Source organism: Petaurus breviceps, unplaced genomic scaffold, assembly GCF_028583685.1.
Source record: "Petaurus breviceps papuanus isolate PSGF00001 unplaced genomic scaffold, PetGlider_PUasm1.0 90847, whole genome shotgun sequence".
In the NCBI taxonomy this organism is placed as follows: Eukaryota; Metazoa; Chordata; class Mammalia; order Diprotodontia; family Petauridae; genus Petaurus; species Petaurus breviceps.
Window position 1 is genome coordinate 11,364,055 of NW_027187360.1, and position 15,447 is coordinate 11,379,501.

The window sequence follows — 15,447 nt, forward strand, 5'->3', positions numbered from 1 at the left end:
CAACCCCCTCAATTTACAGATGAGGAAACTGAGGGCCAGAAAGTTAAGTGACTTGCCAAAGGTTTCACATTTCCTATGCCAAGGGCAGCTAGGAGTTTCATTGATTAATGCTCTGGGCCTGGAGTCAGAAAGACTCACCTGCCTGAGTTCAAATCGGGGCTCAGACACTTAGTAGCTGTGTGACCCCGGACAAGGGTCGCCGTCTGCCAGCCTCGGTTTCCTCATCTTTAAATTGAGCTGAAGAAAGTGGCAAATCACTCCGGCATCTTTGGCAAGAAAATCCCAAACTGGGTCACGAGGAGTCAGGACAGGACAACACACTCCAAAGCCAAAGCTGGGGACGCCTTGCACAGCCCTTTGTGTTCTTCTAGTTCTAACATTTATAAAGCTTGGTAAAGACGGTCCCGGTCCCCTCAAATAAGGAATCCAAAACAACCCTCAATCTGGCCCTCTTTACAAGTTCACAAGCCTATTTCTAGGTGCACCTTCCTGCCCCCTCCCTTGCTTCAGAAGGCCTCCTCTGATCAACACAACCTGCCTCCCGCCCCCCATGACCGAGGAAGGGAGGAGGCACGGTCTCTTTAAGGGGGGAGGAGGGGACCTATTGGGAGACACCCACTCGGCCCTGATCCCGGGAGGGAAAAGGAGAAAGGGAGGGAGGGACAGGCCGGGGCGGGGCTGAGAGGTGGCCCTTGGCTCTCTGGCTGGCTCACCCTGACCCTGCGGGGTTGCACCATGGTCTGGCAGCTGGCGGCGGTCGCTGGCAGGGGGGCAGCCGGGCTCCGACTGCGCCTGGGGCCTCTCCTAGGCAGCCCCCTCGGGCCCGCTGCCTTCTTGGCCCCGCGCCTTCTGCTTCAGCTCGGGCCTAGCCCCATGCACGCACAGATAAGCTTCCTTGGAACTGGAGGCAGCGGTGGCGGCGGCGGCAGAAGTAGCAGCAGCAGCAGCCTCGCGGATAGCAGCAGCTCGGGCAGCGCCGGCCCCCAGGTAAGCACCCCGCCCGGCATTCTAGTCCCCCAGCTCTCCTCTCCACCCCATCTCTAGGCTTTGGGCACTACTGCCATCCCGTGCCCCCCTCCACCCCTCTCCGGCGCCCCTGGAGAGGCATTGCAAGCCCCGTGCTCCCAGCTTACCTCCTCCTCACCCCCCACTGCTTAGGGAGGCAACCTTTTGTGGTCCCATGTATCCGCGGCTTTGGGCCAAGATCGAGGAAGGTAAAGAGAGAAAGAAGCATTTTATTTTTGGTTCTCACAGCAACCCCGTGAGATAGGTGCTTCTGTTATTCCATCTTACAGTTAAGGCAACCACTTAAATTGTTATAAGTGACTTGCCCAGGTTCACACAACTAGGAAGCTTCTGAAGTTGAATTTGAACCCCGATCTGCCTTACCCCAGGGCCTTCCTCCCTGTCCTTGCTCTGTAGAGCTGCCTCTGAAGAAAGGGTGGGGTCTACCCCCTTGGGTGAGACTGCTCAAAGTGTATGGTTAATAATAATAATAAAGCACCTGACTTAAGGCCAATGCCATTCAACTTATATTTATTAAGGATCTACTATATTCTGGATACCTTGGGGAAAAGGGGATGGGCATTTATCTGGTGCTACCATGTGCAAGGCCTTTTACAAATATTACTTCGTCTCATTCTCACAGCCATGCCAAGTAGGCGTTGTTGTTAATCCCCATTTTATGATTTGAGGAAACTGAGGCAAACCACAGTTAAGTGACTTTACCAAAAGTCTTCCTGACTCCAAGCCCAGCTCTATGCATTTGATGCTTCATTAAAAAGACTTCACACCAGCCCTGCTCTGGTAGGAGCATCTGGTGGCAGCATCAGGAACCAAATAACTTTTGATATAAGGAAAAATGAAATAAGTTGATTCAGGGAGTGGTACTGGTCAGGGTCAGCTTCAGAGACAAATGGAGGGGGGTTCAACAGAGGGTCATGGAAACGATATGAGTAAAGGATCCTAACCAGGAGAATGCAGGAGGAAAAAGAAAAGTTTCATTGCTGTCCAAATACTTAGCTGTTTAACCTGGGTAAGTCATTTAACTTCTGAGACCCTCAATTTCCTCCTCTAAAATCACAGCAAAAAAATACTTTCAGTATCTATCTAATTAAGATTGTTTTGTGAAAAGTACTTTGTAAACTTTAAAACAGAGGTCAATAAATATATACTGGTATCGTTTTCCTCATCCTCAGTGATTCTGAGATCTTTTAAAACAACCTAGTAAAGGTGCCTGAAGGGTGAGAAGGAATAGAAAATTTGCCCCCAAGTTACCTCCTGAGTCAGGAAATCAGTGTTTTAGTTCCAGCCCTGCTCCTGACTCCTACTACTAAGCTCTGATAGACAAACTGAATAGACCTCTCTCTCTGGGCCCATCTGTCCTCCCCACCCCAGGCCTATCATCCCTTTATTGTGTGAAGTTCACTGAGGAGCTTGACTGAGCCATCATAGACACTTGGAGTGGGTCAATCTGCCAGAATTCGAGCTGAAAAGGCCTTTGGTATCTAATCAACCTCAAAGAATCATTGTTTTGTCTGTGGGAATTTAGCTGGCTGTCTAGCCTTATAGATTAGCCTTCCTCCTGTCAGCTCTAAGCTTCAGGTCCATGCTGATTTAGAATGTCCTGAAATGAGAGGCTGGGAAACAGTTTTGGTTAACAGTCTAAGAAAAAAATAAAGTGGAAAGGCTTATTGTGGTTGTATGGCTAAATCAAAGGGGAAAGAGTTTGTTTTGAGACTCCCATGAGATATTGTCCTTGATTTCAGAACAAACTGCTAGGAACACAAAGTAATTTAGAAGTGCTTTTTAGTTGTCTGTTACCCTCCCTCCCCCACCCTACCCCTACTCCCAAGTGAGTAGCAGGAAGCAGTAAGGTAAGGCCTTGAAGCCTGAAAGCACCTGATAGTGCCTGCCTATCTCCTGAGGCCCTGGACACATGAGACTGCTGTAGTTGTGACTAAGAGATTTGGTTCTAGATAATCCAGCTCAGCTTTGGGGAGCTTTTGTGTACACATACTTTCACTCTCTCTCTCTCTCTCCCTCTCCCCCCATCTCCCTTTCTCTCTCTCTCTCCTTTCCCCTTTTTCTTTCTCCCCCCCACCCCCATCCCAGTCTCCCTCCATCTCTGTCAGACATATAAAACAAACCTTTCCTTTTTTTAGAAGAGAAGAGAATCTTCAACTAGTAAATACAAGGTACAGAGCCCATACTGAATAGTGCCTGTCTGGGGCATGAATGAAATCAAGGAAATGAGTTAGATCTCCAAAGACAGACTCCCAGCAAAACTAGAGCAGCTGCTAAGCTCCAGACCAGGGAGTGGAGGAGGCAAAATAAAAAGAGTAGAGAACAAGAAGGTAGGGATTCAAATCCTGCCTCTGGTGATCACTAGCTGTGTGATCATAGAAAAGTCCCTTAATCTCTGATCCCAAGTTCCTATGTTATGGGATTGTCTTGAGGCCCAAACTAGATAATGTGTTTAAAGGGTTTTCTAGACTTTAACATACTTTATAAATATCATTAGAAATTGTTGTGACCTCTTTCTCCATCCTGAGGCTATAGATAGCAGTTTTCTACTTCAGACACCCTGAATATGGCTGCTTGAATAAGAGGCCTTTAGTGACGTATGCTGGGAGGCCTCTTCAGCTTCTCCCACATGCTGTCCATCCATCAGCCTGCCCAGTGTGATGTTTACTCAACTTTTTCATCCATCTGTCCTCCTCCTGAACATCCTACAGGGGAAAACTGATCTGTTTTATGTCTCAAAGCTAGACCTCAGGCCTGCTTTCAGATGCAGCTACATCTCAGAATATCTTTGCCCATCTTAGAGCAGTGACATGGGCAGAGAGGATCCAGGGAAAATGGCATTTCACTGATTCCTTCCAGTTTCTAAACAGAGGTAGAGGAACATGATACAGTGGGGAAAGTGCTGGGGGCTTTTTAGTCCAGGGATCTGGATTTGATCCTGGCTCTTCCACTTAGTACCCATATGTTTCCAGACAAGTCATTTTAAGCTTCCTAAGCCTCCACCAGGTGGGGAACCTTTGGCCTTGAGGTCACATGGGGCCCTCTAGGTCCTCAAGTGCAGCACTTTGACTGAATCCAAACTCCACAGAACAAATCCCCTTCATAAAACGATTTATTCTGTAAAACTTGGACTCAGTCAGAAAGTCTCACTCAAGGATTTAGAAGGCCACAAGTGGCCCCGAGGCCACAGGTTCCCCACCCCTGAATCTCTGAAGTTTCATCTAATTCTATTTTTTATTTTTTATTTTTTTTTTAAGCAATCGGGGTTAAGTAACTTGCTCAAGGTTATTTCTGGGTGTGGTGCTGAGTGTCTGAGCCGGGGATTCGATCTCCAGGTCGTCCCAACACTGGAGCCGGTGCTCTTACTCGCTGAGCCACCTGGCCACCCCTGTTTCGTCTAATTCTAAATCTATGATCCTGGGCAAATCATATTTCCAGGCTGATTTTCTCCAGATACCTGGCACAGGACAAGGGTATACAGTCTAACATTATCATAAGATCTTGAATATATATGGTAAGCATTCAGTTGAATGAATGGATATCAGTCAGCCAAAGCAAAACTTTGGAAAGCAGATTTGAGGTTATGAGGAAGTGAGGGATAGAGTTCATTTCTGATCAAATATAAGTTGTTCAGGAGTTCAGAGTAGGTAAGAGTTAACTTCATCTTAATCCTAAAAGTTTTTGCTTTAAGTAGTTTTTTGTGGGGTCCTAAGAAAAGTAGCATAGGTTGGGGGGAAAAAGAGGCTAAACTATTCTGTTGTAAAAAACGCCATGTAACAGTTCTTTCTTTGCAAATATTAAATGCCCATGGGAGGGGAGGGGAAATAGACTTTTTTTTTAATTTCTTCCCTCTGAATCAGGGTTTCTTAACCTGAGGGGCTCTTGGACTCTGTAAATGGATTTCAGAGGGTCTATGGACTTATTTGAGAAAAAAAATAACATCTTTGTTTTCACTTTCCTTTCAATGAAATCCAGGATTTCTTTCAGTTAAAAAAAAATTATTCTAAGAAAGTGTCCTTGTTTTTCACCAGACACTCACAGAGGTCCATTACACAAAAAAAAGGTTAAGAACCCCTGCTGTAAACCATGAAATTATCTCTCATTCTCCTTGAATTTTAAAAGTCTTGCTCTTGATTTGTAGGGATTGAAATAACAACTCCCTGGGATAACCGGAACATCATGTATCAAAGTTATGTCAGTTCTATAGTGAAATGTCAGAGGAAGAAAAGGACTTTAGAATGCCCAGAATATCATATTAGACTGAATATGTGGCTGCACTTTTCCCCAGAAATCTACCTTGTATAAAAACTGTGTGACCTAAAATAGGTGTGACTTTTTTTTTCCATGTATAGGTATACATGCATGTTTTTTTCCTTTCAAGGAGCCCTTTTTTGAGGGCTGTGGCATGTTAGAAGGCAGTTTATATTCATATTATTACTTTATATTTTAAATGTTCTGGAATTAAACTACAGAGTGAATTTTAGATTGGGAGACAGTTTACTTTTAATTAGCTAAATTCTATTCAATAAAGTAAGTATTGAAAGAATCCTTAAAGAAAAAGTGGTACAGGGGCCGGTAGGTGGCGCAGTGAGCAAGCACCAGCCTCAGGAGTCAGGAGGACCCGGGATCAGTTCTGGCCTCAAATACTAAACACCCACACAAAATAACTGGCCGTGTAACTTTGGGCAAGTTACTTAACCCCAGTTGCTTTAAAAAAGAAAAAGAAAAAAGTGGTCTAAGCTTTGATTCCTTTCTAGGCTCTAATTTGGCATATTGCCTTACCAACAGAGAAACCTTCAATAAATCTGTCCTTCATTTAAGCAGACCTAAAAGAAAAATAGCCCTTATGTTCCTTAAGACATGGGGCTACATTCTGAAACCATCAAATGACCCCTGTCATTTAACTCAGTGCCCATCGTATTTTACACCATCCCCTACAGAAATGAAATCCCTTTTGTATGTACTTTAACTTGATTAATACAACTCCTCTTCTCTTTAAGATTAGCCTGATTTGGGGGCAGCTAGGTGGTGCAGTGAATAGAGTACTGGCCCTGGAGTCAGGAGGACCTGAATTCAAATCCAACCTGTCACTTAACACTTACTAGACATGTGACTTTGGTCAAGTCACTTAACCCCAACTGCCCTGCCTCCGCACCTCCAAAAAGCAAAAAAAAAAAAAAAAACATTAGCCTGAGTTAGAGTTTAAATACATGGTAAAGACTTTAGTTGGCACTATCCAAGGCAGGAACATAATGAAAGAGAAGACACCTTATGAGAGCTGTGGATTATGGAAGAAAGACTCAGTAGTTCTGGACAAGAATACTTTTATCCTTACCATTTCTGTTGCTCTATTGAACTAAAATGAGGTCAGGGCTAAAATGTTCAGCAGAGTGGTACCTGTTCACATCCCACATACTCTTTTTTTATTCACACAAAACATATTATTAAAATCTCCCCCTGTGATGAAATTCCTGTCTGCAACCACTGTCAGGTATGGTTTGGATCACCTACTAGGTGCTGGGTTCTAGTCCCAGAAGCTCTGCCATTTCATAGCCAATATTACTTATGGTAAGTGCTATTCGGGATCTGTTTTTCCCTCTGTAAAGTTAAGAGAATTGGGTGAGATGATCTTTATGGTTCCTTGAAGCCCCCAAATTCCAGTTCAGTTCTTAATACTGATCAATCCATTGGTGAACAAGTATTTCTTCTTCTTCTTCTTCTCCTTTTTTTTTTTTTTTTTTTTTTTTTTTTTTGCTTTTTTGGAGGGGGGGAGGCAGTAAGTGTTAAATGTCTGAGGTCATATTTGAACTCAGATCCTCCTGTCTCCAGTGCTGGTGCTCTATTCACATTCTTTAGAATTAAGTTATTTGTTCTTTTAATTTTAATCATTTTTAGTCACCCTTTTAAAAATATAATTTTCATTGTTTTGTGGTCCACAAAAGATACGTTTGCTATTTCTTCTTTTCCCTATTTATTTGTGAGGATTTTATGACCAAATAAATGGTCAGTTTTTGTAAAAGTGTCATGCAAGGCTAAAATATGTATATACTTCTTTTTATTCTCATTCAGTAATCTCTAGGGGTCTATTATATTTAACTTTTCAAAAATTGTTTTCAAGTCATTAATTTGGGCGGGGGGTGGGGGCGGTCACATGGTGCAGTGAATAAGAGCGCCAGCCTCGGCGCCGGGAGACCCAGGATTGCTCCCGGCCTCAGATACTTGGCACCTACACAAAATTACTGGCCGTGTAACCTTGAGCAAGTTACTTAACCCCAATTGCTTTAAAAAAAATTTTTTTTTGTTGTTATATTTATCTCGGATCCTACTATTATAGTTTTGTTGTCTATTTCTCCATATAATTTAACTTTAAATATTAGATGCTATGCTATTTGATATGTATACATCTAGTATTGATATTAATTCTTTACCTGTTACCTTTCAGCAAAATGTAGTTTCTCTGTCTCTTTTAATTGTCTGTTTTTGTTGTTTCTTTTCCTGAGTTCATGCTTGCTATCCCTGACATTTTTACTTCTGCTAAAGTGAAATAGATTTTTCCCCAGCCCCATATTTTAATTTTGTCTACTACTTTATGTTCCAAGTGTTTTTTATAAATTGGGTTCCTTCACCCCATTCACATTCACTGTCGTGTGTTAATTAATTGTCTCCTACTATCTTGACTTTTCCTCCTCGTTGTTTCCTACCTCCTCTATAAAAGAGAAGACAGTATTGAAAAAGGACTAGTAAACTCCTCACCAGTGTTCTAGGAATTTGCTGTAATCTGCTTTTTTTCTGCCCCTTCTCTTTTCCCTTTTTAAGATCAGATTCTTGTGCTTTTTTTTCTTTTCTTATAAATTCCTTTTGGAAATCCACCCTCCTTAGTTAGAGGGGGGTTTTTTTGCTTAGAATAAATCCCTCCCTTAATTTACCTTTCCCCTTATTCCTCCCTTTTCCATCTCCTCTTTCTCTCCTCTTTCCCTCATGAGCAAAATGTATTTCTATATTCAACTGTTTGTGTTCTTCCATCCTTTAACCAGTTCAGATTAGAGTGAGGTCTAAGTGTCACTTCCCCACCCCCAACCCCTTCCTCAGTATTTGTATAGATTTCTACTTTGCACTCCAATTTTGTGTGATAATTTTCCACACGTTTTCTCTTCTTTTTTTCCTCTCATGTATTTCTCTTCCCTTCCTTTTCCATTCTTCTTTTAGGATTATCAAAACATAACAGAACAGCTCCCAGACCCTCTATCTAATTAGAACCTCTAATAGTGAAAGAGTTCTGAGGAACACCAGTGTCATCTCCCCATTTTAGAATGTAAGTAGTTTATCCTTGTTTAGTATTTTATGATTGCTTACTATATTGACCTTTTTGTGCTTCTTTAGTCCTGTATTTTAAAGCTTCTATGCAGCTCTTGTTTAGTTTGGTTTGGTTTGGTTTTTTAATCAGGAATGCACAGAAATTCTCTATTTCATCAGAGTTTCAATTTTTTCCCCTATAGTGCTATACTCAGTTTTGCCTGATATGTTTTTCTTGATAGTAAGCCTATATCTTTTGCTTTATCACATATACATATTATATTACATTATATTATATTATATTTTATTATATTATATTATATATATATTTTAAAATTTGGTTTTATTTTTAGTTCTGAATTCTCCCTCCCACCTCTACCTCCCCACCCATTGAAAATGTAAAAATAATAAAAGCCATTACAAACATGTATAGTCAAACAAAACAAATTCCAACAAGAGACAGAGAAAGAGAGAGAAGAAAATGCTCCAGTCTGTACTCTGAATCCTTAAAAGTGGTTAGTATTTTCATGATTTTCATCATGAGTCCTTTGGAATTGTGGTCGGTAATTTTGTTGATCAAAGTTCCTAAATCTTTTAAAGTTTATTTTGACAGTATTGTTGTTGCTGTTGAGAGCACTGCCACCCTCCCAAAACCCTCAGGCCCACAGCCTATGTGTCATCCTTGACTTTACTATCTCTCACCCACACACTTGTCCAATTTGTTGCCTGTTTCACCTTTGCAACATCTCTCAAATATGGCCCCTTTCCTCTGACACTGTCACCACTGTGGTGCAAGCTGTTCTCACCTCATACTTAGACTATTGCAGTATTCTTCTGGCAGATCTACCTGTGTCAAATATCTCCCCACTCCAATCCATCTTTTATTTTGCCACCAAAATGATTTTTCTAAAACAGTCTGACCATATCATCCCCCTAATCAATTCTCAAACTCCAGTCAAACTCCTGTGGCTCCCTTTCACCTCCAGGATGAAATAGAAAATCTTCTGTTTTATGTTCAAGGCCCTGTATAATCTGGCACCTCCCACTTGGCACCTCACACCTTACATCAACATCCCTCCTTTTCATACTCCTCAAGGAACTCTTCTTTCTAGTGATGTTGGCCTCCTTGCTACTACAGGAATAAGATACTCCTTCTCTTGGCTCTGGGCATTTTCTCTGGCTGTCCTCCATACCTGGAATGCTCTCCCTCCTCATCTTTACCTCCTGGCTTCCCTCACTCTTCTATTCCCAGCTAAAATCCTATCTCCTACAGCAAGCCTTTCTCAGTCCCTCTTAATTCTAGTGCCTTCCTCTCTTAATTGTTTCTTATTTATACTGTACTTAGCTTATTTGTACATATTGGTTTACTTGTTTGTCTCTTCTATTAGGTTATGAGATCCTTGAAAGCATGGCCTGTCTTTTGTCTCTTTTTATATTCCTAGTGTTTAGCACAGTGGCTAGTGCATGGCAGGCTTCTGGTAAATATTTATTGATAGAATGACTATTATCGTGTAGATTGTTCTCCTAGTGCTGCTCCCTTCTTTGCACCAAATCATTCAAGTCTTCTCAAGTTTTTCTGAAACCATCCCCATCATCATTTCTCAGAGCACAATAGTTTTCAATCACATTCGTATGCCATAACTGTTTCAACCCTTTCCCTTCTATTTCCTGGAATATCATATTCTAAGCTCTCTGCTTCTTTATACTGGTAGCTGTTAAATCATGTGTGATTATCACTGGGGCTCCTTAGTACTTGGATTCTTTCTGGCTCTTTGCTGTCTTTTTTTTTTTTTTATCTTTTTGACCTGGAAGCTCTGGATTTTTGGCTATAATATGCCTAAAAGTTTTCATTTATGACTTTGATTTTAGAGGTGACTGGTGGATTCTTTGTGTTTCTACTTTGCCCTAAGAGATCCAAGCAGTTTTCTTTTATGATTTCTTGAAATATCTGGGTTCTTCTTTTTTTTTTTTCTAAAGTCATGGCTTTCAGGTTGTCCAAAGTTTCTTAAATTCTCTCTTCTTAAACTCTTTTCTAGGTCAGTTATTTTTGCCATAAGCTACCTTACATTTTCTTCTATTCTTTCAGTCTTGACTTTGTTTTAATGTTTCTTGTTGTCTAATGGAGTCATTGGTTTCCATTTGGCTCATTTTAACTTCAGGGAGTTTGATGCTTAGGTCAAGTTTTAGACCTCTTGTGCCAAGCTGTTAATTCTATTTCTAATTTTTTCTTCCATTACTTTCATTTCTTTTCCATTTCTTTAGTGTAGCCCTATGAATTTTCTTTATAAAAACATTTAAAAATTTTTCTTCACTCTTGCTTCATCTCTTCCAGGAATTTTAGCTGAATTTGTGCCCAAGCAATGTTTTGACTTGAGGCTTTATAGATATTTTGGAGTCATTCTTCTGGGTTTGAGTCTTCAGCATTCCTATCACCATAGATCTTTACTGTGGGGTTCTTTTTTTGTCTGTTTGTTTCTTCATTCTTCCAGTCTATTTCTTGACTTCTAATTTTTATGTTAGGGTCAGGCTCTGAGCACCTCTGGAGAGAGTGTCTGGGCTGTTCCTGCTGCTGTTTTCTTGGGGTATTGGGCATTATTTTATTCAGGGATCTCAGGAACAGTGCAGACTGAGGAACCTCTAAGGCAAAATCTGATTTTTTTTTTTTTTACCTCCTGGAGTGAATGTTAAGCCCTGGGTTTGGGTTCAAGTAACGTGCCTGTGGACTTATCCTGACTAGTCTTCCAGTAGACTGCTGCTGGACTCATCCATCATCAACCAGATGGACATCTCTGCAAGTTTAGAGTGACAGAACTGCAAGCTTCCCTTTGTTTGGGGATTCAAACCAGTTCCTGGGGCCAGAGATATAATAGGAACTCACTGAGTTACTCACAGACTGTGTAAAAACTCAGTATATAGCCTGAAAACCACAATCACTCCCTAGGCCAGGTCCCTCCTCAGTCTGCCCTGGATCTGTAGCCCAGAACTGAGTTACAAAGCTGCCAGCTGAGCTGTTTTTGTACAGATGTGAGACGTCTTCTTACCCTCATACATGTATTCTCTTCCCTGTGCTAGTCTCTATTGCTCAGTTCTCTTCTCCTTTACCATCCTCAGTTCTGTGTTTTTCCTGCTCTGAATAGGAGATGCCAAAGTAATCCTGGTGGTACTTTTGGCCCCACTGAGACTCAGGAGATATTTACTTTTATCTGTGGGAAACTTGAAATAGCTGTGTCTTGCCTAAGGCAGGGGTTACAGTAAAACTGAAAATCTCTGGTCAGTTTCTCACTCCCACTTCCCTACTTCAAGATCCCAATTCCAGGTCCCCACAGCCCTCTCCTAGAAAAGCAAGAAAGGCCCTTCTGGGGTCACAGACCAGAAATCAAATGTCCAGTGTGATTGACTGACAGAGCTGGGGAAGAAAACCTTTGAAAGTATTGATTCTGTCTGTCCTGTTGTCATTCACTGTTGTTTGTCATTTGTTTTTGCCGAGTCTAATGGTTCATGACCTCATTTGGGGTTTTCTTGGCAAAGATACTGGAGTAGGTTACCCTTTCCTTCTCCAACTCATTTTATAGATAAAGATACTGAGGCAAACAAGGTTAAGTGACTTGCCCAGGGTCACACCGCTAGTAAGTGTCTAAGGCCAGATTTGAGTGCAGGAAGATGAGATTTTCAGAGTTCGAGTCTAATGTTCTATCCACTGCACCACCTAGCATCATTCACTGTTAGTCCCTTTTATGTGGAAACTTGCCTTTGTGAGAGTTCTCCCTCGGTGTCCTCCCCAAAGGAGCCTGAACATTACTGTTTATTTGACTTCTTCCCACCAGATACTTTTAAAGTCAATCCAGTTGAGCCACAATAGGAGAACTGGAAAGAGTATGATAGCCTTAGGGAAAACACTGTCACTGGTTTGGTAGCAAAGTGAATAAACAAAAGGAACTGCTATACTAACAGCCAATTGGCACCTATCTTGAAGGTCTCTTAGACTTGAAGAAATTGTTGCCCTCAATTAAAGAACAGCAGACTAGAGTGGAAAGAACACTGGGGAAGAAATAAGCGTTTATGTAGCACCTACTATGCCCCAGGCACTGCTCACAGCCTTTTTATAAAGATTATCTCATTTTGATCCTCATAACGACTCTGGGAAGATAGGTGCTGATATTCTCCTCATTTTACAGATGAGACAGAAAGAGGTCAGGTGGTCGGTCAGCCCAGCGTCTCACAGTTAGCAATTGGATCTCGGGTCTTCTGACCCTGGCCCAGCCCAGCACCCTCACTCAGTACATCTGGATTCTAGTTTCAGTATGGTTCCTTACAAACGTTTCTGATTTGGGGCCAGTCACCTTCCTTCTTTGGGCAGTAGTTTCTTACTTTGTAAAATCCTAGCATTGATCTTCTTGGGGTATATGTGCCATGGGCTAGGTGGCTCCAAGTGGCCCAGTGGATAGAGCGCTATACTTAGAGTCAGGAAGATTTGAGATCAAATCTAGCCTGAGACACATAGTGACCCAGGGCAAGTCACTTAGCTTTTATTTGCCTCAGTTTCCTCATCTTTAAAATGAGGATAATAATAATAGCACCTGCATCCCAGGGCTGTTCTGAGGATCAAATGAGATAATAATTGGAAAGTGCTGACATAACACCTGGTACCTAGTAAGTTCCATATGAATGTTAGCTTTTTTTTTTTTAGGGGGGAAGACAGGGCATTTGGGGTTAAGTGACTTGCCCAAGGTCACACGTCTAGTAAGTGTTTAAGTCCTGACTCCAGGGCCGGTGCTCTATTCACTGTCACCTAGCCGCCCGATATTAGCTATTTTTTTTTTATTAAAGTGCTTAGCACAGTGCCAGGCACATAGTAAGTTCTATATAAATGTTAGGTATTATTAAATTAGTAGAGATGGGACTAGAACCTAGTCTAGGACTCCCAGTCCAAGGTTTTTCCATAGTATTCCTGCTCTGATACTTCACAGAATTCTTTGTGAGAATCAAATGAGATAATGTGTCCAAAAGCTCTCTATACAGGGGTCAGACCTTGTTATTACTCTTATGCCTTTTCTAAATTTCTAACCTTTCTGCCATTTGTGTACAGGAACCAAAGAAAATAGAGAGAGTGCTCACAGACGCCAGCGTTGTAGATGAGAGCAAACAAAGCAAACGGCAGCAGCTGAAAAAGGTGTTTAAAGAATATGGAGCCGTGGCTGTTTCGTTGCATATCGGGATCTCCTTAATATCTTTGGGAATATTCTACTTGGTTGTTTCGAGGTATGGCTCTTTGGTCTTTCAGAATTTCATCATGGAAGAGAGACAAAATGGATAGCCTGACTGTGGAGTCAGGAAAACCTGGGTTCAAGTTCCCATCTCTGACACATGTACTTCTGAGGCCCTGCACAAGTTACTTAGCCTCTGACCTACTCCCAGTAGGTTCTCTGAGATCATAAATCAAAGGGCAGGTGCTAAATGGAATTTCATAACAGCCAAAATCTCAGGCCTGGTTCCACCCCCTCCTTCCCCTGCCACCCCCAAAAATGTTTCAGAGGTGGACTACTATCTAAATTATTTAATTATTTAAAGCTATGAGTGACTTTTGGCAGTTTTTTTTGGCAGCGTGCTGTTTCCAATATAATAGAAAGAGCACTAGACATAAGCATAGGTCTTATATAGGATCCTACAATTTAAGATTCTTACTTAGATATTATTTATCATTCTTAAATATTTTATAGAGATATGTATTTTATATATGTATATATATATATGGGTGGGTATGTGCACATATATACAACCTTATACCATGTATATGTACATGTGTGTGTATGTATACATACATAATACATGGTTGTTTGCATGTTGTTTCCCCCATTAGAATGTGACCTTCTTGAGAAGCGGGGACCATGTTTTTGTCTTTTCTTTGTATGCCCAATGCCTTGCACAGTGAATGCTTAATAAATGTTGTTTGACTGACTGATCATAGCATTAATCTTACATGAAAGAATATATTTAAAACATTTGGCAAACCTTAAAGATATATGTGTGTGTGTATATATATATATATACATGTACATATATAAGCTGCTGCCATCACCACCGTCAGCCGTATTAGTTGGAAGAAGCCTTAGAAATCATCTAGATTATTTCCTTCATTTTACAGAGGAAAAAACTGAGACCTCAAGATGTTGATTTGGCCCGGGGTAACATAGGCAGCAGAACCAGCCATAATTTGAACCCGGGTTCTTTGACTCCAATTCTAATATGCTTTCCACATTCCCGCCAGATGTGAGCTCCAGGAAGCACAAGATGTGTGCCTTCCTTTCCTCTGCCCCCAGATGACCCCTCCACCCAACCAACTTCCATCCCAAATGTTTGCTCTCCTCCTCCAGATGTGGACTTGTCCTGCTCCCTCTCGTCTGTAGCTGTAACATCTAGAGGGAAGTACTTTCCTTGAATCTCGCTTTCCTCAACTATAAGCAAAAATAATATCCTTGCACTGCCTTCCTCAGAGGGAATAAGTGGAATACTGTAAATCAAGGTACTTTGTACCCAAAACTTACTGTGTTAATCTGTGCTGTTAAAAAGACAGTCCCTATCACATAAGCATATGAATAAAAACTGAATTCATGCTTACTAGCTTAGTTTTTGCTCAGCTGGCTCTTCCCAGCACTTACAGCTGCAGGATATTCTTTCTCTCACAGTTAAGTAGCTTCTAATAGTAAGTATAATTCCAAAGGATTGAAGGGCCCTGTTGTGATAATTACATTTCTTATCTTTTTCTTTTCCAGCGGTGTGGACGTATCTTCCTTTCTCTTCAAACTCGGGTTTGCAGAATCGCTCCACAGCTCTAAGCTTGTTGCTGGCACTAGTACATTTGTGATGGCTTATGCTATTCACAAACTGTTTGCCCCAGTAAGAATTAGCATCACATTATTTTCTCTGCCCCTAGTGGTTAGATACTTGAGGAAGGTGGGTTTTTTTAAGGTTCCAGGGAGCAAGCCTTGATTCATAAACACAGCATACAAACTTGTCTCTTAAGTTGTGAGCATTTTTGAGGAGGAGGGGAGAGAGAGAGAGAGAGAGAGAGAGAGAGAGAGTGTGTGTGTGTGTGTGTGTGTGTGTGTGTGTGTGTGTGTGTGTGTGTGT

The 15,447-nt window shown here is 41.5% G+C and overlaps 1 protein-coding gene across 1 annotated transcript in view; it reads left to right on the top strand.

The window, feature by feature from the left end:
• Positions 1 to 618: 618 nt before the first annotated feature.
• Positions 619 to 15,447, top strand: part of FAM210B (family with sequence similarity 210 member B) — a 17,954-nt gene continuing 3,125 nt past the window's right edge. Inside the window, exons 1-3 of the mRNA XM_069072444.1 lie at positions 619 to 987; positions 13,406 to 13,578; positions 15,090 to 15,213. Of these exons, the coding sequence (XP_068928545.1) occupies positions 736 to 987; positions 13,406 to 13,578; positions 15,090 to 15,213 (549 nt within the window). The 5' untranslated portion in view covers positions 619 to 735. The remainder of the gene's footprint in view (positions 988 to 13,405; positions 13,579 to 15,089; positions 15,214 to 15,447) is intronic.